We start from the raw sequence: 27,063 nt of genomic DNA on the forward strand, positions 1-27,063 counted from the left end.
CGGGCAGCCTTTGCTGGCAGATGTCCTCTCATTGGCCTCAGCGAGGCGGTGACCTCAAGACCTTCTCCCTGGGGACGGTGGCGGGGGGGGGGGGGGTGATGCTGGTCTCAGACCAACGGGCACCTGTCCCCGGAGCACTGTTTCCTGGGGGCGTTCTCATCCTCATGGAGGCACCGAGGACCTTGGTTTCTTAAGAAACTGCCTTTTGACAGGGAGGCTGTGTCAACGGGAGGGAAAGTCCATGGAAGTTCTGTCCTGCCAGATGCCTCCCAGGCCCTTCCCACACCTTTTATAAAACTTCAAAGTATTATTATTTGTTTTTTTAGCTCTGGCACAGGGAGCCCCTGGCCGGCAGGAGGGGTGGCGTTGGGCCTGGATGGTCTGGTGGCCTTTTCAACTTGTTTAGCAGAGGCCTGTGAACATGTCCCGGAGGTTTCTGGAAAACAGCTCTCCCCCACCAGCGATGGAGAAAACAGGTTTGCGAGCTGCCCGTCTGGGAAGAGCACGGCCAGCTCTCGGGACGGGGCCCTGAAAGCCCAGCCGGGACCTCTGGTCCCTCCCCTGGCCACCGCCCGTGCTGGAACCGAGTCTCAGAGATGAGCCAGAACTGTGTGCCATCGCTGTGGCAGGTGAATGGGCGGCTGGCACCGGCCGTCCCTTCCCACGGCCCGAGTCCAGGTCTGGGCTCTGCCAGCGCCTGAGCCCGATGTCAAGTGGACAGACGTCCGGCAAGGGTCGTGGGCAGCCTGTAGGACGGTCTCCAGGGCCGCGAGCTTCAGAGGCGCCGCCCCCGCCGTGCGAGGGGGTGACCGCGCCGTGCGGGGAGGGGGGGCTGGGTCCTGGCAGGAGCCGAGAGCCACCCAGGGAAATCACAGAGGCCACAAGAGGCAGTGATCCTGTCCACGAGAGGAGGTCAGTCTGGACCGAGAGCGTCCTGGGTCCCCACGCTGTCCCTTCCTCCGCCCACCCCTGCATCTCCTTGGTTACAGCGACAGGAGTCTGTGGCAAAGCTGAGTTGTGCAAACGGACGCTGGCGGCAGAAGTCTGGGATCGAGGTGACATGGTGCCTCGCAGGGAACTGAGGGCGGGGGCGTGCTTCGTGCCGGAGAAAAGCAGCTTCTTCTCCTTGCGGCCCGGTGTTCTCGGAGCCTGGCCCGGGCTGCCGCGTCCCCCATCCCAGCCCGTCGCCGTGTGGGGAGGGTAGCCCACGGGATGCCCTCTGCACCTGCCGCTGCCCTGGACGCTCCCCTCCGGGCCTGCCCTCTCGGGCACGGGGTCTCTGTCAGGGCCTCGCTGGGCACGCACGGAGGCTGCCCAGCCTCTGGGGCCCCGACGCTCTCCGGTGGTTATGCTGAGCTCCCAGTGAGGCAGCTGGCTGCAGGATTCCTGGGATGCGGGAAGGAGAACTGATGCTGGGGGTCCTTTCTCACCTCCACATCCTCCACCCCTGTTAGGAAAGTGGGACTTGCCTTTGGAGCGAGCCTCGGGCATGTGGTGAGCCCTCTGGGGAGGAAGGCTGGGGAGCCGACGAACTGAGTAGTTGAGGAGGGCCCAGGATCCGGGACAAGCCTGCGTGAGTCCACTCAGTGGGGGCTGAGTTTTTAGTAGCAGGTGTCAGAGTCTAATCCAAGTTGTTACGAACATAAGGACGGATGTATTGGCTCATGTGGGCGATGGCTTCAGGCACAGCTTGATCCAGGAGCAAAAGCAGTGTGGCAGGAGTCTGTCCCTGCTCGCTGACGCTCCCCTCAGCCCTGGCAGAGGGCTGCCTGAAGCTCCTGCTTCATGGTCCCCAGTGTGTGGGGCCAGCAGAGAGGAGAGGATTCCTCCTTCCCAAAGGAAAAGCCCCAGGATGGAGCTTTGTTGGCCTGGGCCAGTGTCTGGTCCACCAGGGCACCGACCATCTGGGACCAGCTGGTGCTGTGGCCTCATTGGCCTGGTGGCAGGGGCGGGGCCAACCCCCTACTCCCTACCCCCACCCCCATCCCCACAGGGAGGTGCCGGGGCTAGGCTCCCCTAGCCTGGGCATCGCCCGCTGTGATGTGGAAAACGTTGGGGTTCAGAGCCTGTGGCCGAGAAAGAATTCTCGAGACGTCTTCAGTGTGAAAAGGTGGCTTTATTAAAGCACGCGGACAGGTCCGTGGGCAGGAAGAGCTGTGAGAAGCGACTGCTTACCCACCGCCAAGTCGGGAGGGGGCTGGGGACAGCACAGGCCTCCAAGGGATTTGGGAGCAAGGTTTCCAGGGCCCCGAGAGGGCTCACTATTGTTGGGAAAAGGCCACGTATTACCGTTTAGCAAACCGTCAGTCATGAGACCTTTCAGATGCGTATCAGGGGACCGTACGCTTGGAGTCTGATTTGCTACCTTGTATCTTGGGGGGTAGAGGCGAAGGACGTGTCCGAAGGGATTTTTACGCGATAGAGGACACTTACAGGATCCCGGAGGTCGGGATGAGGTCAAGCTAAGATCGCCTTTTGCCCTTAGCGAAGTGTCATCATCGAGGCAGCTGGGCTCCCAGAGGGCGGTGACTCTGCCTGTCCCAGGGACTTGTCCAGGGGCCGGACGCAGTGAGGAAATTTAAGGTTTTCCTTCTGACTCTAAGTTGGAGTTTGTTTTCTCCGCGGGGACTCCCCGGGGCCTCTTGCAGTAGCGTGAGCTGAGCTTTCCGTAGGGAGCCGCCTTTGTTTGGGGCAGGTGTGTGGACAAGCCCGTGGTCCTCGCAGCCCGGAGGTCCCTGCTCTTTCTGATGTGAAGGAGGGAGGCCACGTTCGGGCCCGAAGGCCCCGGGGCACCGCTGCCCTTCTCGGAGGAGCCCCCGCCGGAGGGCCAGGAACTTTCCGGAAGGGAGGCAGGGACCTGCTCCTCGCTCGTTCTTGGTTCTGCTCTGTCTTGTAGGCAGAGGTCTTCTGGGGCCAAGCGAGAATTGCATCTTTGCTGTAAACAGTTATGGGACAATCGTGTGTTAATTGGGTGACGAGGGGGATAAAACGTGCTCAGGGCGCGTGGGGTGTGCGGGCTCCGGCTGAATCCACGCACGGTCAGTCTGTGTTCCGCCACCAGGGGGGGTCCCACCGGCCCCGCAGCTGCCGGTGGACGAGGGAGCCGGGCAGGCGAGGGTTCGTTCCTGCGGCGGGAGCTGGGCCGGGAGCACGGCTCTGGGGGCCGCAGTGCACGTCCCCCCAACACCCGGCGTCTGAGCTGGTTCTGAGCCGCCTCCGACTCCCCTGAGCCCTCCGGGCGCTCCTGGGAAGGTGGGGGTGCCCTCTGCCGCTCCTTCCCTGCCTGTCTAACCCCACACCTCCCTTCCTTTGCCATTTCAGCTCAGCCAGCAGATCTCCTGAAGGTTCTAGATTTTCACAACTTGCCTGACGGAATAACAAAGACAACAGGTTTTTGTGCAACGCGGAGATCTTCCAAAGGCCCAGATGTCGCTTACAGAGTCACGAAAGATGCTCAGCTCAGCGCACCTACCAAGCAGCTGTATCCTGGTAAGAGACGGGCGTGTGTGTCCTCGCTGGTGGGTGGTGGTGAGGGGATGTGTGTTCTGGTGGAGGGCACGGCTCTCCCCTCCTGCCTCCCGCCAGGGTGCAGAGCTGGAACCCCATGTGGCGGGAGAAGCACCCTTGATTTTCCAGGAAGCTCTTCTGAGGAGGCTGGCTTGAGCTCGTTATAGTGAAAAAACCCAGCAGCCATCACATGAGCCCTCACCACCGAAGGTGGGGGCGTGAGGCCTCGTCCGTCCCCCTTGCTATTCCAAGCAGGTGCATCTCCAGCTGTAGACAGACTGCCAGGACCCCAGATGCAAAAAGGTGATGGACGGTTCTCCGGTGAGGTGGAGAGAGACCCAGGGTCATGGGAAAGGAAGCCCTCGCACACAGAGGCTTAATTGGGGGCAGTGACATTGAGAGACGCATGAATCGAGCATCACGGCTCCCAGCAAGAGGGTGCAGGCTTTTAATGAGAGGTGATTGCCAAGCGCCAGGCCTCTGCTTTTAATGACGCGCCCGGCACGGGGAGCGCCGTTGGCTGCTAAGACGTGGAATCCGAGTCGTCCCGGTCCCCCGGCTGTGGACCAGTGTGGCGCCCCCTCCCCACGCCCCAGAGTGAGTTCAACCCTCTGGGCTTATCTGGCCGCGGGGAGACAGCCCACGGTCGGTCGGGGTCGGTCGATAAGCTCTCCCCCTGCCTTAAAGGAGCCCTTTTCGCTTCGGGTCCGAAAGGGGCCGGGGCGCCAGGCGTATCCGTTCACCTTAGGAGACGCTCTGTAATTATTAGAAGACTGGGCGTCATCTGTTTGGTGACCTGGCTGTGACCCCGACCTTGGGCGGCCCTTTGACAAATGGCGGTGTCTCTGCTCCCGCGTTCCGCCCCCCCCCCCCCCAGGTCCCGAGGGACACATTCTTCCGGGGGCTGCTGTCTGCTCCCTGGACCCCTTGGACTCAGCCGGCCTTTAATCCGTGGGCCCTTAGGAGGCTGTCCCTGAGAGGGGCCGGGTCGGCCCTTTACAAGAAGGTCACTCTGGGTAGATGAGGTCAGCCAGGGACACCGCGTCCCCTGCGGAACCGTCAGGAGCCCACCTCTGGGTCAGGGCCCCCTCGTGCTCCCGGCAGACGGCCGCAGGGGCCTCCGTGCCCAGCATCCCGGGAGCACTTCCTCACCTTTGGGGCTGAGCCTAGACACGCGTCTTAGGATCGCCCTCGTTCTCGTCTTCGCCCAGAAGCTGCCTACATCCTGCCCCACGTCCCCTGCCCTAGAGAGACTTGGGGGGCTGGGACCAGAGAAGGGCTCGAGGCGGAGCCGTGGGGGGCTTCCCCAGGCCCCGGCGGCTGCGCAGAGCGTGTGTGATGCTGTCCCCACGTGAGGCCTCCTGGGGAAGCCAGGTGGGCCGCCTGGGAGGTAGCCTGCCGGACGCCCGGCTTGGGGGGGGGTCTCTGTCACGACAGACTCCTGGGGTTTCTTTCCTTCTGTCTTCCCGGCCTCCTTACGTCACGCCAGAGAGGTCGCATGGACCTCGGAATAGAGACCAATTATCGGAGGTCTGGCCTGAAGTCAGGAGTAAGATTTCCCTAAGCTCTCCAGTTAGTAACTTGATTACACAGTTAGCGTTTAAACGCTCTGACGGGGTGCTCTGGTTGCGATTAGCCTGTGGAGTCGAAGGAGCCCAGACAGAGTCAGACAAAGCTGGGGACTTGCCTCGGGCTGATTTGAGCAGGGGTTTCTGTGGGGTCCCTTCTCTGAGCGTGGAGCCGCTGCGGTTTGCTGACCCCCGTCAGCCCCAGGGCGGCCCAAGGATGTTCTTCCGGGTCCGTGTCCTGTGCCCGTGGCCTCGGATGTGAGGAAGCACACGGCTTCTGTCCCTTCTCGCGGAACCTCTGAGCGAGCCCGACGCCGGACGTCCTTTCCGCTGTGACGCCCGCCTCCCGGGGCGGGGGACAGTGTGGCTGCTCGGAGACGCCTGGGTCAGCTGGGCCGGCCGTGTGGTCCGGTGGCCACGTGCACGGTTTTAAACGTGTCTTAGAGCAGAGGGAGGCCGACTTCCAGGTGATTACTTCCATGAGGAGAAGGCCCCGGACTTGTCTGCAGCGGGTCACCTGGATCCTCTGGGGAGCAGTGGCCCCTTCACAAGCCGGTGGCCAAGGCTCGCGGGTATTTGGGAGCCCTTGTGGGGACTCTTCCCCCAGCGTGGGCCAGACACAGGTTAACCCAGGTGCCCGCCTCGCCCGCTCCTTTATTCTGCGGCTACGTACGAGCCTTCCGCAGCGCAGGCTTCTCTGGGGAGCCCGGGTACCGTCGGGGGGGACCGCAGGCGGGCAGCCTGGTGCTGTGTGCACCTGCTAGCCGGACAGAGACTCCTCCCTGTCCCTCAGAGGTCTTCCTCGTCTCCTTGGGCCCAGGGGTCTGGGTCCTGAGGTCAGTGGACTCAGGACGGCAAGCGGGGACCTGTCCCGGCAGTTGGCCCTGGGTGGCCCTGATGCCGTGTAAGCAGTCTATAGGGATTAAGGCAGAGCCCAGAGCTGTGACGCTTTGGGGGGCAAGCCGGAGAGGGTGGCGCTGCTTGCCTGGGGGTCCCCGGGCCTCGCCACTCTCTGCTTGCAGGAGGGACACCGTGTCAAGGAAGACAGGCCCGAGACCCTAGAAGATACCATCATGGATCCCCCGTGAACGCAGGAGACCAGTGTGTCCCATCAGGCTGCCCCCACTTCCTGGACGGGCGTCTGCCCTGGGGCCCCAGTGACAGGGGCTCCTTTGTCCATAGAACCAGCTCGGCCACATCCACACTGTGTCCTCTGAAGGCTTCCGGAACATGGCACGCTTCCTCATGATCACGGGCCCCCTCCTCTGTTTTTGTGCCTTGGATCGGGGTCCCCTCTCCATTTTGTCCTCCACCTGGTACCCTCGGGGCCCCTGAGACTCCCTTCATGTTCCGGATCCGAAGCAGGGGCGGGGTGTCACAATGTGCCCCCACCCCCTTTGGCCTTCCCCCCAGACCTTCCCTCCTGGTGGGCCTGGGGCTCCGGATCAGCCTCTGTCCAGCAGAACATCCTATCCGGGAGCTGTTGGCGAACGAGGATTCAGTTTAATAGTGATGCCCTTATTAAACTCCTACTGTATACTCAGACTGCCCCAGTGCCTTTGGGCCTCGGCAAAGTAGACAGGAAATGACTCAAGGAAGTCATCCCTTAAGGAAGTCATTCATCTGCCCTCTGTCTCCACCTTGGGACCCCCCCCCCCACCTCCCTGAGCTGGCCTTTGGGGGCTGGTTGGTTTCACCGGTTGAAGCAGCCACAGCCTCTTCCTGTTGGCTCGCCCTGGCAAGATCTCCGCACCCTGGGTCCTGCAAAGGTCACAGAGGCTGCAGCAGGCAGTTTTCCTGCCCGCCCCTCCCCCCTTGGCCTGGTGCCCTGGAGGTCCCCTTGTCCCCAGCATGTTACCCTGCAGCTAGCTCTCTGCTCCAGTGAGCAGAAGCAGGGGCGGTGGCCTGGCTGTGCAGCTCTTCCGTCAGCAGAGGGCGCTCAGGGATAGCTTCTGGGCTGGACGCGGCCCCCCCACCCCAGCCCTGCCGCCCCTCGGACCTTGGGGCGGCTGCTCGACCGGGTTGCCATCCCAAGGAGCGGTGGGTCTGATAACAGAGTCCCTCCGCGTCCAGGTCCATGAGCCGGGTCCACAGCCCCGCGTGACGCTTCTCACCCCCATCCCCACCCCCTGCCCCCGTCAGTCAGAGTGTGGGTGCCCACACCTCTCCGGGTGCCACTCCTTCCGGCCAGTTCCGCAGAGCGTGTCTGCGTGGCTCCCCTGTGTCAGCACCAGCCACGCTCTCTCCACGCCCCGGGCCCCGTGCAGAATTGCGGGCTGCGCCACTGTCGCGGCCAGAGAATGGCGCGTGCGAGTGGGGAGGTCGGGAGCACACGGAGCGGGCCTGCGCGCACTCAGCGGGCCACGTGGGTCTGGCTGTCAGTGACCTTGTGTTGTTTCCGTCCTGAGATGTAAAGTGTGTTTTCTGCCATTAACATACAGGGTTGGTTTTTTTTCTTTCTTTTTTAAAAGTTTGGGTTGAAGTCCCTTGATTTCTTTCTCTCTTTCTTCTGGTTTGCATATCAACCGGGAAATGGCAAAAAGTATGGTCCCTTTCCCCTGCCCTCTCTCCCCCTCCCTCCCTCCTGCAGGCACCAAATGAGACACAATCTGCCAGGTCCAGCTTTAGGAACAGTGATGCATCTGGAACAGCCCCTGCTCAGAGGACGCTGACCTTCTAGGAGGTTCTGATTAGGATTTATATGCAGATGTGGTGAGGAACTCAGGAGATGACATTGAAGGCTCACAGCTGGAAGGAGCAATCAAGTTTGCCTTTACTGAGCTTCAAAGAGGATGGGCTCGGTCACACGGTGATAGGGAAGGGCTACAGGAACAGTTTGATCAAGGGGCAGATGTGTAGCAGATGGCTGTGCACCACCATATGCGTCCGAAGTTGCCAGGTCCCGAGCTGGTCTGTTTGCAGAGCTGCGGCTACGTGCAGCCGAGGGCTTCCTGACTGCCCTCTTCCCTCTGTCTTCTGTTACAGCGTCTTCATTTCCCGAGGACTTCTCCATTCTAACCACTGTGAAAGCCAAGAAAGGCAGCCAGGCCTTCCTGGTCTCCATCTACAATGAGCAGGGCATCCAGCAGATCGGCCTGGAAATGGGCCGCTCTCCGGTTTTCCTCTATGAGGACCACACAGGGAAACCAGGGCCAGAGGACTATCCCCTCTTCAGGGGCATCAACCTGTCGGATGGCAAGTAAGTGGGCACCGCTCGGCAGCCCAGTCCTGCCCCCGCTGGAGGGTCAGGGCAGGCCGCCGAAAGCCTGCTGGCTGCTAAGGGACCTCACGGCAGGACGCGCTTTATAAAAAGCAGGGTAGTGCCAGATGCACACAGGCGGGGCCAGGCAGAGGGAGGACGGGGCTCGAGTCTGGAGGCCTGGGTCCTGGTCTCGGGTCGCCCTGCGTGCCTTTGGGGAGCCCTTTCTTCTCCCTGGGCCTCTCTGCTTCCCCTGTGTAAAATGCGCTAAACTATCTCATATGCCAGGCTCCTGGTCTCAGCAGGGACGTAAAAAATTGTGTGGTTATACCCGACTCCTTCCAGAAAAGATGTAAGATACCCTTAAGGACACAGACACATCAGAGGCGGGAGCACACGATTTAAAAAAAAACAAAACAAAAAAGACAGGTCCTTCCAGAATTCTCTGCTGGGGGCATACCTCCACCCTGGTAGTTTGAAAGTCAGCTCGTCCGTGGCTGACACGTCTGAGGCCCTGTGCGTGATCTTCGAAGAGCCTCGGGATGTGGTCCCCGTGCTTCTCGCTGAGAACTTCACACAGGCCCACCCATCCTCCCCCTCCCCTGCAAGCGCCGTCTTGTCCAGCAGCCCGCAGTCTGCCGGAGGGTTCGGGGGGGCTCTCGCGAGGCAGGGCCACTGTGTCTGCCTGCCCTTGACCCGCTGGAGAGCCCGCGGAAGGTTCCAGAGCCCGTGCCCGGGGCTTCCCAGGGAGCTCACGGGGGCAGACAGCTGGCCTGGTGAGAGGTGAGAGACGCGGAGACCTCCACGGCCCGAGCGGACCGCCCAGGGCCACGCCGTGTGGCCGACATCTGCACCCAACCTGGTCTGATGGCAGGGGCTCAGCTCGGAGCGGCCCGGCCCCGCCCTGATGGTGCGGGAAATGGCCGTTTGCCGCAGGGCCGCCTGTGCTGGCCTTCCGCGACACGGGCCCCCTTCACCCGCTGGGCTGTCTGTTTCTCTGCAGGTGGCACAGGATCGCTCTCAGCATCCACAAGAAGAACGTCACCTTGATCCTGGATTGTAAAAAGAAGACCACCAAGCCCCTCGACCGCAGCGACCACCCCGTAATCGACGTCAACGGCATCATCGTGTTCGGAACCCGGATCCTGGATGAGGAAGTGTTTGAGGTGAGACGGGGGAGGGGAGGCCGGCCCATGCGCCCCTGGGCCCAGCGCTGGCGGGTCGTCACTGCTGGATACGGCCGCCGCGGCTGCCCGGCTCCTCCTCGGGGACGCCGGCATCCCAGCACGGCCATGCTTCCATCGGCTGAAGCCTCTACTGTCCCAGGGGGGGTTGTGGCCTGTGGGAGCGGAGAGGCCCCTTGAGGACAGTAGTCCCCAGCCCCATCCAGGGGTCCAGGGACAGGCTTGGGAAGGACACAGGCTTCGGTGAGCAGGGCCCAAGGCTTGTGGACGCATGCACGGCCCTGCCTTCCGGTATCTTCGGCCGTTCTGGGGAGGGGGCGGCTGTGACTGGGTGGACTGGGGGCCAGAGCCGGGCCGGTGCACAGGAGCTGCCGGAAGGCACGGACCGTGCCACCTGCGGCCTGGAGCCTAGCTTTCCGGAAGAGCGCCTCAGGGATGGGGAAGGGGCTGAGCGGAGCATCCCACAGAGTTCTGCATCTCTGTCCTCCCAGATGGGGGTTCAGCGTCAGGGCGTTAAAGCACTCTGTCCCGCTGGTGACCAGGGGTAGGTGACCAGCGGTTTCCGGATGCCCCAGGGGAGCGCGGTGGCATCACCTGGGGACCTTTTAAAGCACAGACGCTCGGGCTTTGCCAACTGAAGGTGCTGGGGCAGCAGGCCTGGGATCTGTCTTCTAGAAGGCCCTCAGGAGACCGGTGGCCCCTCCGGCTTGGGTGACGTGACAGCCAGGACCCCTCCGCTGGACGTCTTTTCTTTTATGTTTTGCTTGGGCTTTTTGCGGAGGGAGGAGGTTCAGCTGCCACCAGGGCCCCGTGGCTGGAGCGTGTTTGGAAACAGCTGTGCTGGATGGTCTCTGAGGGCTTTGCCAGCTCTCGGGGTTCGCCCGTGGGGCCCCCAGAGACGGGAGGATGAGGCGGCATCTCCTGGCGGGACTCCCCAGCGCCAGCGTGAGCTCCCTGCTCGCACACTTGGCCGCGACTGAGAGGTCGGCTCTGTGCCCACCGCCCCTGTGCTCCCCCCTGAGGTGGGGTCTCCGGGTCGGTGCATCTGCTCCGTGACTTGGCGCCCCCCCCCCCCCCAAGCCTCACCCAGGGCTGGACGGGCGTTGACCGGATCCGGGGCTCTGCGGGGGCCCCCGGAGGGCGAGAGAACACACGCCGGCCACTTCCATTTCTGTGCCAACGGCAGTGCCGTCTGCTGCCGATTCCAGGCTCTTCCGGCGGGGAGGGTGGTCACACTGCAGCTTTGAGCAGGCGAAGAGTGTGTCCAAAAGTGTCATCCTTCCGTAAAGTCATAACGGGGCATGTGGCATCACCGCAAAACATTCGGGGACGGACGGCGGCCGGTCCGCTGCAGGCTCCCCGGGGCTACGCCCCCTCCTCGTGCGCGCGCGCGCGCGCGCGGGGCCTCAGGCAAGTAAGTGGCTCTCACATTTCCTGGCCTCGGCTTCCCCATCTGTGCAATGGGGTCACGGATCGTGAATGCAGCCGCGGCACAAGTGGCCTGAGGTCGCACGTGATAGCGCGTGTCACGCTGTGTCCCTCGGAGTAAGCGCTCGACGAGCGTTAGCTGCTTGTTCTCGATTTTAGTTCAGCGCCAAGGCAGGTGCGGAGGGGGGACAGAGCCCAGGGGCATCGGACGCGATGCACCAGCAAGGAAAGACCAGAACGAGGGTCCGCAGAGGGAAGGCCGGGGAGTCAGTGCATGCAGGCAAGTCCGGGGGCCCTGCGGGGTGCGTCCCGGGACGGCAGGGCGGGGTGGGGCCTGCTGGAACCGCCAGATTCTGCAAGTTACGGAGATACACCCTCTGGGCGCATTTCTGACCAGACTTGCCCAGAAACCCGGGATGAACTGTGAGACAGCCGGGGCCGTGAGCCAGGCGGGAGGCGGCTGTGGGGTCCCCTGGGGAGCTGGTGTCAAAGGCACGGGGGTCACACAGACTGGGTTGAGCTGTCGCTGGTTCAGGTCGCCTGCTGGTGGCAGGATCCGGGTAAAGCAGATGAGCCACAGGACGCTCGTTTGTGTATGGGGTCCTGGTAGCGGCACCTGGGAGGTGTCGGGGGGGGGGGCTTCCCTGGGCTCACCTATCGGAGCCCTGGGTGTGGGTGCCCGCTGGGCAACGGGGAGCCAGGGCGCTGGGACTACCCATTTCTCGGTTGGTTAGAAAGTTCTGGGTAACCGGAGGCGGGAAGGTGTGCCGAGGGAGGGCAGTGACCGCGCGCGTTTGAGTTCATTCGTCGTGCAGCGGCTTTTCTGTGCTGGGCAAATTCTTGGTGATTTCTAGTGCCCTTTGTGCGTTCACGGCGTAAAGATTCGGGAACAGGCTTTATCTCTCTTTAAAAAAAAAAAAAAATGATCCTAAAACCAATATTGCTTCCTTGATACCCCTACCGAGCCCAGAGGCGCTCAAGAGCACGAAATACTGAGACTCCACGGCCGTCGGGAAGGGCCGGGCGGGGCCAGGGCGGGGGCAGAGTCCCAGCTATACCACCGTTCACCAGCCGGGGGACGCCGGGTGAGTTGCCTGGCCCCTCCGAGACTCGGGGTCCCCATCTGCACCGCGGTCGACCCCGTTGTCACGCGTGCGCGTGAGGCAGCGCGGGGCTCGCGGCGCGGCTGAGGACAGGCCGTGTTCGGTGGCAACGGCAGCTCAGGAGCCCTTGCCGTGGCACTCGTTCTGAGCGGGAGGGGCTGCCGGGGTCGCGGGGGCTCGTGGGCCACGAGGTGTCCGTGCTCTGCGGGAGGTGGTCCCCTGGACCTTCCCGGCTGGGAGACTTGCCCACGTTGGGAAACGTGACCTGTCTTCCGCAGTGAGGACCGTAGGACGCGGTGGCGCCACGCTGGGATGGAATCCGTGTGAAATGCCTGCACCCGCCAGGCCACGGCGGACCACACTGACCCGGACCCTGGGCCATCAGAGGCCAGGCCGTGCCGAGGCCCTCTGGCCCTTTGTCAACACTGACCAGCCAGCGTGCTCCCCGTGTGGCGGCTCGGGGTCGAGAGCTGTCCCTTACCTCCGCTTTCCCAGACTCCCCTTGCAAGTTCAGTGCCAGGACTCCTGCCTTAGAGACCAGGGCCTCCAGCTGGACAGGGCCGGCCGAGGGCGTGCAGGCCCGAGCCCCGGGCCCTGCGCTGGCCCCTGCCTGCATGCTGCCGTCTCTGTGCCCTGGGGGCGTGAGCTGCCGGTTGCTGTCCTCGCCTCTCGGGCAGAGTCCTCTGGCCAGGCCGGCCCTAGGGAAGGGTCAGGGGCGGGCTGGCCTGGTCACTGCCTTCCACCCACCTAGTAGGTCCCTGCCCGCACGTTCTCAGGAGGAGGGTGAGCCCACGGGGCTGCTCGGGGGCACCGTCCTCCAGAGGATTCCTGGGAAGTTCCGGGTCCCGTGTCCTCTTCCTTCCCCGGGATGTGCCTGTGTCCTGGGACCAGCAGGCAGCCGGGGTCCCGGGGCATTGCTCCTGTCCCCCGAGGTGGAGTGGGTGCCGGGCAGGCCGAGGGCCCACTGTGGGGAGGGGCTGGGGAGCTGTTCTTTCAGAGGAGTGGTGCTGCGGCCTCCCCGTGCAGAGAAAAGTCTTGTTTTCATCCGGGGCTCAGGAACGGGCTTTGTGCATTTGGAAACACACACAAGAGTGCCAGGGGGAGCGAGTGCGTCTGGCAGGAGGTAGGAGTGGTCGTTTCCTTCAGTGGTAGAGCTGGGAGGGAGGCCGGCCAGGTCGGCACTGGCCAGCAGGGCCCCGCGGCATCACCCGCCGGCGTGCTCTGCCCTCCCATCGAGCCCGGCCACTCTGGGGACACCGGCACCAGAGAGGCTGCATAACCTGGCGAAGGTCACCCAGCAAAGCTACGGCGGAGCAGGGCCGGCCCCCAGATCTGGTGTTGCCCAGAGTATGTGACAGGACGCTGTCGCAATGCACAGCAGGTGCCACGCTCCCAGCAGCGCCTGCGTGTCTTTAGCGACCCGACCAACAGGACTGCGTCCTCAGAAACTGGGTCACGACCTTCCCCAGCCAGGGCAAACCCCCGGTGGCCCAGATGATGCTGGTGGGTGCTTGTTCCCTTGGCCCCACATGGGCCCGAGGACGTCGGAGTCCCCTGACCTGTGGGGTCTGTGAAACCCCGGAACCTTCCGGGAAGGGCCAGCGCAAACTGGGTTTGCAGGCTGCCCCACCTGCCCAGCACCCTCCCAGCCCTGTCACTGAACCGTGCGGAGGGCCCAGCACAGCCCTCCCCGCCCTCAGCTCAGAAGCTGTTCCAGAAGGACGGGTCTGGGGGTGGGGCTCAGCAGGGGTCGGGGGAGGGCCTCTGTGGTAGGAGGACCCTCGTCTCCAGGAGGGAGGCCCGCCCCAGGGGACAGGGAGCCAGTGAGCTCTGGGCCAGGAGCCAAGTCTGCTTTTTTTTTTTTTTTTTTTAATTTTTTTTTTTTTCAACGTTTATTTATTTTTGGGACAGAGAGAGACAGAGCATGAACGGGGGGAGGGGCAGAGAGAGAGGGAGACACAGAATCGGAAACAGGCTCCAGGCTCTGAGCCATCAGCCCAGAGCCCGACGCGGGGCTCGAACTCACGGACCGCGAGATCGTGACCTGGCTGAAGTCGGACGCTTAACCGACTGCGCCACCCAGGCGCCCCCCAAGTCCGCTTTTAAAGCTGCTGGATGTTTCGAGGGGAAACGAGACCGAACAGGCTGTAAACTGGGGCTTTCTCTGCAAAGCTCCGGGGGCCGGCGGGAGGAAGACGGCATCAGACCCGGGCGACGGTCCTCCCGTCTGTCTGCCTGCCTCTCGTTTGGAAAGACCAGCGATTTCCCTCATCCCTGATTCCCATTGTCCAGAGACCTGGCTTTCCTGGGGCGGCAGCGGGGCCTCCGCGGAACGGGGCTTTCCCAGCGATGCCCAGGGTGGCCTGGGATTCCTCCGGGGAGCACAGAGCCACCCTTGCTTGATGCGCACGGGTGCCGGCCTCGGGATCTCGCGGGGCTTGGCGTCTGAGGCCCGGGTCCACGTGCTGGCTCTCGCTGTCCCAGCCGTGAGCTCTGCGGCCGTCCCGTCGCCTGCCACAGGGGCGCAGGCGAGGGACCCGGGGCTGGGGAAGCCGCAGTCTGGGGGCCTCTGGAGCCGCCAGACTCGTCAGAGAGTGAAGAAGTGCCACAGGGGCGGCGGGGTGAGCCATTCGCGTAGCCCGGGACTGCTGGAACCGGCAGCTGGCCCCCGTGCCCTGTGACCCCGGCGACCGTTTGCAGGCCGCCTGGCCCTGCTGGGTCCGAAGCCCCTCCGTGACCGGCGCTTTCAGCCTCCCCGTGGCGTCGTCGTCTCGACCCAGATGTGTCTGCAGAGCGGAACCGCGGGCACGTCCTAGGGTGTGCTTTTCCTGTCCTTGGAAGGTGGCCGAGAGGGGCGCACTTGTGGGGCTGGCGGGGCCAAATCCGCGTTGGGTTTCAGACGCCAGGGGGACAGACGCGCACGCGGTGGGAGGGGACCCGCCCGAGGCTCCCGGCTCTGCTGGCGGTTGCCGGTGTCTCCCATCCACGTCCCCACTGGCCGACGGTGTTGAGGGGCCAGTGCCCCTGCCCCCCCACCCCTGTCCACAGTGTCAGGCCCGGCGGGGACCGCGGCTCTGTCCCCCAGCTGCCAGAGCGAGGTCCGGGCCGCCCCAGACACGGCCCCCCGGCCTCTGCACGGAGCCCGAGCTGTGCCACCGTGCGGGCCGCTCTGACTTAGCCCGTCATGACCCCCGACGGGCTGGACCCCAGGGCTAGGTCGAGGGCCTGGGGGACAGGGCAGCTCAAACCCGGGCTTTCTGACCGCAGATCGCATGTCCTGGACGGGCGCCCAGCAGGTGGAGCCTGGAAGGGCCCGGACCCTCCAGCACGTCCGCTCCCGTTCCCACCTGCTCCTTCGGGCCCCTCTGGGCTCTTCCTGGGAGCGCCCCCCCCCCCGCCGTCCGGCTGTGTGAGGGGACAGCCCTGCGCCCCCAGAGGCGGTTCCCGGGCGGACCCCGCGGGATGTGGGGGGACATGAACAAGCAAGGTCAGGGCCTCTTGACTGGGTCTTCAGCTCCCCCCACTTCCCAGGGACCTTCCCTAATTCCCGGAAGGGCAGTGATGTTGGCGTCCCCACGAGTCTCCACAGTTTGGTGGCTTAAAAATACAGAAACTTATTCTCTCCCGGTTCTGGAGGCCAGAAGTCTGGCCTCAAGGTGTCGGCAGGGCTGTGGTCCCTCCAGAGGAGCTTGGTGGGGGTCCCCCCTGCCTCTCCCAGCTCCTGGTGGCCCTGGGGTTCCTTGGCTTCTGGCCACACCCTTACAGTCTCTGCTTCCATGTGTATACCCCTCCCCTCTTCTCGTCTGTCTGCTCCTTTTAAGGACACTTACTGGATTCAGGGCCACCCTAATCCAGGATGGTCTCATCTCGAGAGCCTTAACCTTGTTACATCTGCCAAGTCCCTGTTTCCAAGTAAGACCCCGTTGGTTCTGGGGGTTAGGGTTAACACTTGGAGCTGTCTTTTGGAGTCGCTATTTAGCCCGTTACCCAGACCAGTATGGAAGGGGGTTCGCCCATCAATTCCCGTAGGACACGTGTGGGTAATGACAAGCTAGTCCCTGGGCGTGGTTTCACACTGAGGCTTTCTTGGGCCGTTGAGTCGGGTCTGGCCAAGGAGGCAGGATGCTAAGGTTTTCCCGGCTGGAGCGGGTGGTCAGGGGCAGTCCTGTGCGTGGCTCCTGGCTTGTCCGGGCGCCTGACTGGCCGATGAGGACAATGCGCAGGGAGTTTGGGGTACATTTCCGTGTCTGGTTCAGGTCCAGGAGGGGCTGGGCAGCGGGCAGGCGTGGGCCTGGATTCTTGCCTGGTGGCCAGCAGCCTGCAGGCTGGGGGCCCGTGACCAGCTGGGCGGCGGGTGGGGTGGCTGCCTAGCGGCGGCTGGCAGGAGCAAGGGGGCGGTGGGTCTCAGGCTGATGGCCACGCCAAGGGGCTCTCGTGTGGGATTGCGCGTCGAGGGGTCAGGGGTGTTCGGGGTGGGGACCAGGCTCTGGGGATGTGCCCCTGAAGCTGGCCTGGGTCATGTCGGCTGCTGGGGCAAGTGCTTGGCTCTACCCGGGGGTGGGGGGTGGGGGGCGAACTAGGAGGGGTCAGAGAGACCCCGCGGGGTCGGACGGGTCTCGCTTCTGCCCACGCGTTGTGGGACCTGGCATTTGCTGCGGCCTGGCCGGAGAGGCCTTCACTTTGTTCCGTGGAAACCGTGAGCGCAGGACCCCGTCCGGGCCCAGGGGGCTGATGCAGTGTTGGGAGCCCGGCCTGTGGGATGACCTTCTGGTGTGTGGGTCCCTGGGGAGGGTCGGCACCAGGGTTCCAGGGAGCGAAATGTCCTTTCGCGGTCGCCTGCGGTGCTGCCGCGGGTACGGGCTAGGTCACATCAGGGGAGGGGAGGCACATCGGTGGCTCTCCTGGAGGCACAGGGCATCGCGGCCGATGCTTCTGGACGCAGGTAGCGGGGGGCAGTGGCCCAGGAGGGCCCCCTTGCCCAAGCTGGGGAGCCGCCCATGTGGGCAGCTGAAGGACAAGGGGGTCCCGCTGTGTGCGGGGGGGGGGTCTTTTTCTTGGCTGCCGCCAGCTGTCGGGGGGCGTGGGGAAGCTTCAGCCTCGCCCTGGCCCCCACGGACCCCGCGCACGGACTCGGGTGGGCCTGGGACCCCAGGGCGGAAGATGGAGCCGTGAGGCTCGTGAGTGGCGAAGGTAATGCCTGACGAAGCCCCCAGCGCCGGGCATCAGTCCACCTCCAGGGTGTTCTCCGAGGGCCCCGGATGCGGGCGCACGTGTGGCCGTGACTTGTCAGACTCCCCCGACCGCAGCAGTGGGTGGTGAGCTGCTTGTATCTGGACCGTGCCTTCGGATAAAGAGCCTCTGGTGCAGGAGGGTCCACGCGTGCGCTTGTGGGGTGCCCCCTTCCTGAGCGTGTGTCCCAGCCTTGGGGGGACCCCTGGGCTCTGAGAGCCGTGAGGAGTGTTTGTAGGAGGGCGGTGGTGGTTGGCCTCCGAGTCTGCGTCTCCGAGAACGTGGAAAGCCCGTCGCAGACGCATTCCCTGCCCGTGTCACCCCGGACTCGTCTGGAAGCTCTCGGCTCCGGGAGGGACAGGCGCTGGGGGCCTCTGCATCGGAGGAGCCCAGGCACCAGGCCGAGCAAGGAGGCTTGTTCAGAAAACCCGAGGCCCCGAGATGGGGCAGGGGCTGTGCCTCCGAACGTGCTTCCTCTTTTCCGCTTGGAAAAGCAGATAATAGTGACGTCCCTCCCGGCGTTCACGAAGGTGCCTCCTACCCTAGCTGCTGGTGGTCTTATCCTGATAATTGCCCTGACGATCCTTCGTAGCAGCCCAGGACACGTGTGGCGTTGGCTCCTCAGCACTCGCGGGGTACCTAGAGTCCAGAGAAGTAAAGCCACTTGCCCCAGGTCGCACAGCCGGGAAGTGCGGGGCCAGACTTTGGGCCCAAGTCTGGACCCTTTTCCTGGATCCGAAGGGCATCCTGATTCTCAGATGACATTGGGCCTCTGACGTCAGGCTTCCGTCCCTGTCCCTTAGGTCCTTTTAGACGGCACCGCTGCCTGCTAACTTCCCTCTGGCGGTGACCCTGCAGCCGGCCTTCGTGGCCCCAAGGCCCTGAGTGCCCCACTCAGAGTGACCCTCCTCCTTCCTGCCCCGGCCATCTCAGGCCCCAGATCTTCCCGGCCTCTCCAGGTGGCATCTGTGCAGCGACGGCCAACCCCACAGTCCGTGCCCTTAAGTACGCCCTTGAGCAAGGTCTGGGAGTGATCAGCCGGCAGCCGGGGGTGAGGGTGCATCGGGTGTGGTTTTCTCAAGTGCAGGAGCACCTGGCCCCTGAGCCCCCCTCCCGCCCCCCCGAACCTTCGCAGCAGGGATGTGCGTGCTCTGGGTGCAAGTGAGAACCTGACGGCTGTGGACGTGCCGAGGGACCCCGGTTAGGCCTGACTGCCACATATGACCCCAGGTGACTCTCTCGGTTGACAGCGTATGACTCAGAAAGGTCTTTGGGGCTGGGAGCGTGCTCTGGAACCGAGGAAATGAAGTTCATTGGGGGTGAATGTTTCTGTATTTGGGTTCAAAACAGCCAGCTGCACCAGCACGGGGTGGAGGGGCGTGGTGGCGAGGCATTTCCTACGGAGGGCGCGGAGGGGTGCGTGTGCGTGTCCATTAGGGGCCACGGTGTGATGTGCCACCTTAGTACATTCGGGACAGAGGGCGGGGTGGTCACGGGTGCGGGCCGTGCCCGGTGGAGGCTGAGGTAACGACCTGGGGTCTGAGCCTAGGGTTGGTGAGGCAGGGGAGGGAGAGAGCTGCTGCCCGAGGGTGGGGACTCTCCTCCGGGGCGTGGGGATGAGCTGGTGGGCGAGCAAGGACCCGAATAGGCTCTGGACCTCGTCTGCCCGGGCCCAGCTCTGAGGCCACTCCTTCCGGGGTGCGTTCCTTGAGCCCTCGGTGGTAGCCCATGACGACGTCACCTGGGCTGCCCCCCGAGGCAGCATTAAAGCCTGAGGGTGGAGGCTGGAGACGCCCACCCCCTCATCTTTGGGTCCGTAAGCCTCAGGACGGGGGTGCCGGTTGAACGAGTGAGAACAGTGAGTGGTGGTGACGGCGGTGGCCCTCGTTCACCTGTCCCGGCCTCACTGGGTTCCAGGCCCGCCGAGCGTCCCACACAGGCCATCACGCTTCGTCCCGAGCACGCTCCTGCCCGGTGGGGCTCACAGATGAACACGCGGAGGCCCGGAGGGATGAAGCGATCGTGCTTCAGGCCCCGCGGCCGGGGAGGGAAGGACCCAGCGCCCCGGCCACCGCGGCCAGCGCCCTGCACCTCCCTGCCGCGGTGCCCGGGGTCCACACTCCTTCTGTGCAGGTTGTTGCAGGGTGCCGTCCGCCGGGCTCGGAGATCTCCCATGCCCCGTGGTCGGCCCAGTGGCGGCGGGCTCACTGCTCCCAGGGGTCCGGAGTGGGGAGGCCGGGACAGCCTCCCTCGTGGGCCGCCCAGGTGGCAAATGGCTGTGCTGGGGGCCAGATGCCCAGAGCGAGGTGTCCTGGGCCACACGGCTGGTGGGCGAGGGTGTGAGAGCCACGCCCTACAGAGAGTGGTGGGATACGGAGGTCGTGGGCCGTCGTCCTGGCCCCTGCCTCTGGTTCTGCCGGCCTGTCAGTCTGGGGACGAGGTGTGCCCTCTCTGAGGTCACCAATCTGACCCTGTGGTCACTTCGGCCAGTTTCGGCGTCTGACGAGGCTGACACCTGACCCCCCACCCCGGGCCACCGTGCCCTGGCCTGTCACGGAGACGTGTGTGTGTGCAGACGGGACCCTAGACACACTGGAGCAGTACCTGCTGGTGGCAGAGGTGACCATTGGATCGGGACCGGAGGTGGCCACGTAGCGGGGATGGTCACGGATGGGCAACGGGCCGGGCGGCACCTGGGGGGCAGCACAGGGGAATATTTCTTTAACACCTGCCCAGATAGTGTTAAACTCGCTCTCAGGTTCCACGGGTCCTCCGAAAATCATGGAAAAAATTATCTCGACCTCCTTTGGCTCGGGGCCTGCCTTTTCCGTCGTGTGAATCACGGGTCAGCAGTGTCGCACAGGGTTTTAAATGTGACTTGTTGGGGCCACAGGGGCTCGGACAGGGACATACGGTGGCCTTTCACGTGTGGTACCTCCCGGGGCACCGAGGAAGCGGCTCGTGAGGAGGGCCCCCCAGGTTCCCCCGGCCCCTGTGCACGGGTCAGGGTGGTTGGAGTTGACCAGGGTCCCCGGGGGAGGAGTGCTGGGCCAGGGTAGATGATCATGGCTGACGCCTGCACGCATGCCTGGTGCTCGCTGTGTGCGTGTGCCTGGTCCCAGTACGTGCTACCCCCCTCCTGTTCACAGAGGCCGGGGTGGCCCCGCTCTCCCGGGGCCCCCCAGGCCCAGCACCGCTTCCCCTGAGGCGAGCAGACCGTGGCTCGGCGCCTCGTGGGTCAGGATGGAAACCCCGGGGTGCCGGCCTCCCTCCCCCGTGCCTGGAGAGCCACGCTGGGACCCCCGTGGCCGTCCCCGCGGCGGGTGGCCGCACCTCGTGGCCTGTGTGGGGCGGTGCCGGTCTGTGGCCAGAGCCCGCGGCCGGCAGCCGGGAGGTCGAAGCTTCCCTCCCGATTTGGCTCCAGGGACAGCCCGCTCGCCGAGCGTTTCGCCAGCAGTCTCGGGCAAGAAGCGTCCGCCTTCTCAAATTATCTGTGTGTCTCCGCTTCCGAACATGAAGGGCTTTGGCTGAAATTCGACTACGCGACCCGCGGGGAGAGCCGAGCGCGTGGCGGGGCCCCCGCGGGGCCTGTTTGGGTTGGACGAGGAGGGCCGTGGCTCAGGCGGTTTTGTTGACAGGAGGGGAAAGAAGCCGGCGCAGGACCGGAGGGAAACATTTAGCCGATTTAGCTGCACGGATGTGCCAGGCGGGGACGTACCCCCGTTTGGGCAGACTCCGGCTTCTGGCTCCGCGGCCCCCAAGGTCGCAAAGCTCTCCAACGAAAACTCTGCAGTTTCCTCAGCTCCTAAGCAGAAACGCAGCCCGGATAAGACCTCATTATCGCAAAAGCAGAACTGGCTCCCTCAGCAAAACGCTCCTGGCTCGGCCGCGGCCAAGGGCAACGGGCACCCCGCTGCGTCCCAGTGGCTGCCGCCGGCCCGTCCTCGCCAGGAAGCGGGGCCGCTGATTGTCGCCTCAGGGTCGAGGATGCGCAGCGGAGCCCAGCGGCCGTAGCGACCATCGGGCACCACGGCCGGAGCTTCTCGGGGCTCGGCACGGCTTTGCTGACCTGGCGGGGGGGGGGGGGGCAGAAGCGAGGCGTGTGAGAGCGGAAGACTGGTCCGCACCTGAGCAGGAGTGCAGGGCAGGGTGGGCACTTGTGGGACGGGGGCCCAGATGGGGACTCGGGGGCAGCGGGTGGTCCTGAGGCCGGGGCAGAGCCACGGTTGTCGTACGAGCGGGACGTTCCACGTGAACTCCGCGGGGGCCGGGCTGCTCTCGGGTGGCAGCTACAGGACAGCGACTCCGGAGCCCCCGCTCTGCCCGTGCAAGAGGGACCCCGCCTCTCTGAGCCTCAGTGTGTGCATCTGTGAAACGGGGGGGAGACAGGAGACACAGGGCGAGCGCACCCACGTGAGCACAGAGGAGCCACGGTGAGGAAGCTGTCATGGGGAGGGGGTCAGGGTCACCAGAGTCCAGGGACCGGGTGGCTGTTGCTGAGGGAGGGGACCGGGGCTTGGGCCCCTTGGTAGGTCAGCTGCCTGGCTGGGGCTGGGCCACACGTGACCCCGTAGGGACCCAGTGAGGGTGGGGGGCATGTCACCCACTGTCAGGCCGTGAGTCCAGGGGCATGTGCCTCGTGCTCCCAGAGCGGGGCTGGGGGCGGCTGGAGGGGCTGCCCCCTCGCTGGGCCCCGCGGACCGAGCCGTCGGGCGGAATCGGGGCCGGGGGTTTACCCACTGTGCAGGACTTTGTGGGTTCCCCGGGGGCAAAGTCAGGCAAGGCTCCGTGGAGGGAGAGGGCTTCTCCCGGTCTGAGGGAGAGCCGGGGCCATGCTGGGCAGGACGGAGGGGGCAGTCCACACTGGGGTGGGACTGGGGGGCTGGGGGGAGGGGCACGGTGTGAAAAGGCGTCACGCAGGGTCACTCTGGGGGACGGGAAGCCAGGGACTGCAGGGGGAGAACGCAGTGCAGCATGGGAACGCTCCGTGGATTCCGGCCGCTGCTGTTGGGGAGGTGGCCGTGGCTCAACTGTGAGACCTTGGTGGAATGCCATGGGGCGAGGAGTAAGTACACACTGGGTCCTTCTTGGCTCTGGAAAATTCTCGGGTCTCACTGCCTCAGTTTCCCCATCTGTGAGTGGGGGTTGTGGGAAGGCTCAGGAGAGACACGGCCAGGGGGCCCCCAGCAGCAGCCAGGCACTCACAGACCTGGCGCTGTGGTCCCCAGAGTGGAAGGACTCCTGGCCTTGGACCCCGGAGCCTTTCCCCCGCTGAGGTCCAGGGGACCCACCCCGCTGACCTCGCGCTCCTCGTCTGTAAAATGAGACAGTTTTACTACATTGGGAGTTGGGACCTTTTTGAAACAACCCCGTAAACCCTTTCTTAACAAACATCTGGGGGGGCAGCCTGGCGTGTCAGGCTTCTCCACGGAACCCCTTTGGAGAAGCCCCAGCTGGGCTGAGCTCCCAGGTCCCCGTCCTGAGGGGGTGGTGAGGGGCAGGGAGGCCGTGGGTGCAGGATGCACAGGGCTCCCAGGAGCGCCCGGCAAAGAGCAGGCACCGCGGCACACGTAGTCAGTGCCTTAGAGACAGGCCACAGCCGTCGGTTTTAGTTGAGCAACAGTATCGGTTATTGACGGGGAACACGGAGTCATTGGAGTGTGAGTCTCTAGGCCTCAGGTGTCCTTTTCCCACTCGACCCTCCTGGGGCCAGCAGGAGAGCGCCCCCGGGTGGCGGGTCCGGGCCGGGGCGTGAGCCCCGACCATCAGCACTTTGGGAGGCTCCCTCTCCAGGCCCGGCGTCCACCCCCCTGCCCCTGCCGCCCCAGAGCTCCCGACATGTTCAAGGTGCCCGGTGGCCACAGGCAGTAATGTCCCCTCACTTTCTCCCAAGGGTCCCTAAGGACAGAAGCTCTCTGTGTCTGTCACCCCGACCAGAAGGTCACGCAGAGGTCACCTTCTGCACTTCACGTACACACGTGTGTCCATGCACACACACGCACACGCACATGCATGCACACACCCCCTCACACAACTCCAGATCTTACAAGTGAGCCATGAATCTTTGAGTTTGGGGGTTGCTAGGCTGACTCCGGGGAAGGGGGCGGCAGACTTCCAAGGTCAAGGCCAAGCTGGTTGAGGGTTCCTGGTCAGGGTTCCCCCACCTGAGAGGGCAGCTGGATGGGAAAGATCCTGCGGTGCCCTCCGTGCTTCCGGAGGGTCAGGGAACCCACCGGCAGCTCTGACCTGTGGCCAGCCTCACGGAGCTGGCGGTCAGCTTCCAAAAGGCCCAGCCTGGCCCCCGAGGGGCTGAGGCTGTGGGCAGCTGGGGCCTCTGATCCAGGCCCCCCAGCATCTCCCACCAGCAGCTGCCGAGAAAGGCTTTGCCAGGAAGGGGGGGGCACACGGAGTGAATCTCAGGGTTTCCCATCACAGCAGGCGTCGTGAAAATGCTCTCACAACCATCACAAAGTCGTGATCGTTTGCGTTACATCTGAAAGACACTACGGACCGGAGTAGGGCCAGTCAAGGGGCAGGCCGGTGCCCAGTCGTTGGGTGGTGGCTGCTGGGAGCTCCGGGTGGAGAAAGATTCTGAGGTTGTGTCTGGTCTCAGCAGGAGTAAGTTCACTGGGGGCCAGGATCTCCGCAAAGGGCACACGGGTATTGGCGCCCTCCCCACCTGAGAAACAAACCGTCACGTGTGCAGGGAAGAGGTCACAGCGGGTTGGAAGGAGCTCTGGATGAGGACCCGGGCCCAGACCTGACCCAGCTCCTGTGAGGCTCAGAGTGTGAACCTTGACACCCGTGCCTCAGTGTCCCCTTCTCACAGTGGGGCAGGGGATTGGTGGATTCCTGCCCTTTGAGACGTGCACCCACAGCACAGAGGGGCACCTTTTTTGGTGTGGAAACCCACTCGGGGGGTTGTGGGCAAACTGGTTTTAACCAAGTGTAGGTGTCTGCGGAGGAGGGCCGGCCCTGGGAACGAAGGGGCCTTCGTGCTTGCAGGGACCCTACGGCGGGGCCCTCTGCTACAATGTGGGGAGTGGGCGAGGCAGGCAGGGAACCGGGGCTGGCCGAGGGCCAGGTTGGCACCAACCGTGTGCTCGGATTCCAGAGCCCCGGGTGAGTCCCTAGGAAGCACCTGGCCCCTGCGTCTGTGCGTGGGTATTCGTGCCCTAGGCTTTAGCCTTGCTCCCTGCCTGGTGTCGGGGGGCTGCATGGACCCCCGTGTGGGGCCTGTGAAGCCTGGTTCTGGGCTGGGCGCCCTGGGGTGCAGGGACACGGATGTGCCGGATGTGGCCATGGCCCAAGGACTTGGGCTTCCTGGGAGGGCAGGCCCTTTACCAGACAGCTGTTATACCCGTGTGCCACTGTGCACGCAAGGGGTGCACCGATGCCAGCTGCCCCAGCCACCCCCAGAGCCCCCCGAGCCCCCTCTTCCTTACAGAGATTGCATTTGGAGAACATACATTCAGATGTCAAGCTGCCAGTTGAAGGAAGAAAATGTTTTATTTGAATTGGATGAAAGTCGAACTCAAAGTCCCGTTGCTTAATAAAAGTGTGTGGTTTTGATTCACCGTTCCTGTCACGTGGTTCTCGTCTGTTGGAGAGTTTACAGTGTGGGCCAGGAGCCTCTGACATCCAAAAGGAGAGGGAGAGGCAGAGAGGGACGAAGAGGAGGGAGAGGGAGGGAGAAGGAGCAGGCGGGCAGCTCTGTGAAAGGGGGGACAACTGAACTTGGGGAGGGGAGCCCTCTGCACGGAGACAGGTCAGCTTGGGGGAGTTCTGAGCTCCATGCTGGTCCTTAGGTTTTTCAAACTGAAGCGGGGGTGGGGTGGGGGGTGGGGATCACATATTTGGACCCATGTCTCAGGCATCGGGTAGGATGGGCCTCTTCCGGACTCTAGGACTGTCACCCAGTTCTGCCACTGAGTCATTCCCCCTGTGCCCCGTATCTGGGCCAGTATTCCCACAGAGCCTTCTGGGAGCCAGGGAGGACGTTTAGTGACTTTGAGCGGCACACCCTGCCAGCCTCCCATTGTCCAGCATAGTCCAGGATCCAGCACAGAGGAGGGGTTCACACACCTTTATCAACTGAAGGTCAAGGAGGGCGTGGCTTCCTTGCTTGGGCCCACTGTTTTGACATGTACCGAATGAGCACCACCTCCTTTGGGTCAAGCTCATGGGTACGTGTTCTGTTGCTTCACGCATGGCTCTGTCTTCAGGAGCAGGACATGCCTTTAGTTGGACCATGGGAGAGTGGGGGGGGGGCGGGTACAGGAACAGGGCTAGTCTCAGGTCTTTAGAAAGGGACAGTGGGACGTAAGAGGCATCAATGACAACCAGATGAATACGCGGTCTGGGTGTGCATGTGATCTTACCCATGGGCATAAGGCAAGTGCAAAGTGTTAGGTAGAGTGTGGACACTGCCAGGCAGTGGTTCTGGGCCACGGCTTCATCCCTGTGTGTGATGCAGGGAGGGGCTGGCACTTAGTAGGTTCTCAATAGTTGCTATTAATGGATGATGGATGGATGGATGATAGATGATGGATGGAGGGCAGATGGATGGTGGGTGGTGGGTGGGTGATGGATGGATATACAGTTGATGAATGATTGATGGATTGGGATAGTGTATAGATAGATAGATGTGCATGTGGCAGGATGGGCTCTGGGCCAAGGAGCTCAACACCTGGCACAGCCCCTAATTATTCTTTCTTGGGCACCATCTCTAATGACATAGTTCCAACGTTCGGCATGCTTGCCCATACTCCTTTTCTTCCTTTTGAGCCCAGGCAGGTCGTATAAGTGATTGATATTGCACAGGCTACATTGAGCTGGCCCCACCTCACCTGCTGTGTGACTGTGGATGCCAGACAGGTGACCTCAGGGCTTTGGGTTTCTCAGCTTCAGATGGGAATTAATAGAACATCATTCATAGGGTTCTTGTGGGCACAAAAGGAGTGAGAGCATGCAGTTTCTTTGCCTTGTATCTGACCTATAGTAAACATTACCTGTACGTTAGCCATTAATAACATCATCATGACATCAGTTTATATCCATCTGGTTGGGACCCAAGGATCTTCTGCCAGGAGGATATCAAATGTTTGATAACATTCATGAGACCTATGGTTCTTGTTCCCTTGTGTTTGTCTGCTGTTGATACATCTTGATGAGATCAGCATAAAATAGAACTGCATGCTTTTCCTAGCTCACATGGTGGGACTCTTGGCTGCCATGGCAATGAGCCAGAATGCCAAACGGTGGTTGGCAGCGTGGGCTTATCCAGGTGGTAGCACGGGTCTGTTCTTCATTCCCTTCCATAGCTGAATAATATCCCAGTGTACGGACAGGCCACAATTTGTTTATCCATTCATGCGCTGATGGACCTTTGGGTGGTTCCCACCTCTTGGGTATTGTGAATAATGCTGCTGTGAGCATGGGTGTCTGTGGACCTATTTGAATACCTATTGCGATACTTTATGGGTGAATTGTTTACATGCCTTGCCTTAGTTCCTAGGATTGGAATCTCTGGGTCATAGGTTATTTTCCTCTTTAAAAATACTCCCCCACCATAAGGGTAACAGGGAAGGAGGCAGTGTATCCTCAAGCCCTCACTATTTAGAGTGGAAGTTACAGCTTGCATTTGTCACCCACAGTTCACAAAAGCTCTGAGAACATGGCTGGTACCTGGCAGGTGCCCAACGGGTGTCTGATAAATGGAAGTGGGTGGGTGGCTGGACGCATGGGTTAGATGGGTGAATGGGTGGGTGGGTACAAGGGTGCAAGGATGAGTGGGTAGATGGATGGATGGGTGGGTGGGTGGATGGATGGAATGAGTGGGTGGA

The 27,063-nt window shown here is 63.1% G+C and overlaps 1 protein-coding gene across 2 annotated transcripts in view; it reads left to right on the forward strand.

Annotated features, from left to right (window-relative positions):
* Positions 1-27,063, forward strand: part of COL5A1 (collagen type V alpha 1 chain) — a 148,310-nt gene that overhangs the window by 32,066 nt on the left and 89,181 nt on the right. For both annotated transcript variants that reach the window (XM_040461514.1, XM_040461515.1), the window contains exons 2-4: positions 3,322-3,489; positions 8,061-8,274; positions 9,278-9,440. In XM_040461514.1, coding sequence (XP_040317448.1) covers positions 3,322-3,489; positions 8,061-8,274; positions 9,278-9,440 — 545 coding nt within the window. The remainder of the gene's footprint in view (positions 1-3,321; positions 3,490-8,060; positions 8,275-9,277; positions 9,441-27,063) is intronic.

The sequence above is a fragment of the Herpailurus yagouaroundi genome, unplaced genomic scaffold (assembly GCF_014898765.1).
Source record: "Herpailurus yagouaroundi ecotype Mexico unplaced genomic scaffold, PumYag 267, whole genome shotgun sequence".
Taxonomy (NCBI): Eukaryota; Metazoa; Chordata; class Mammalia; order Carnivora; family Felidae; genus Herpailurus; species Herpailurus yagouaroundi.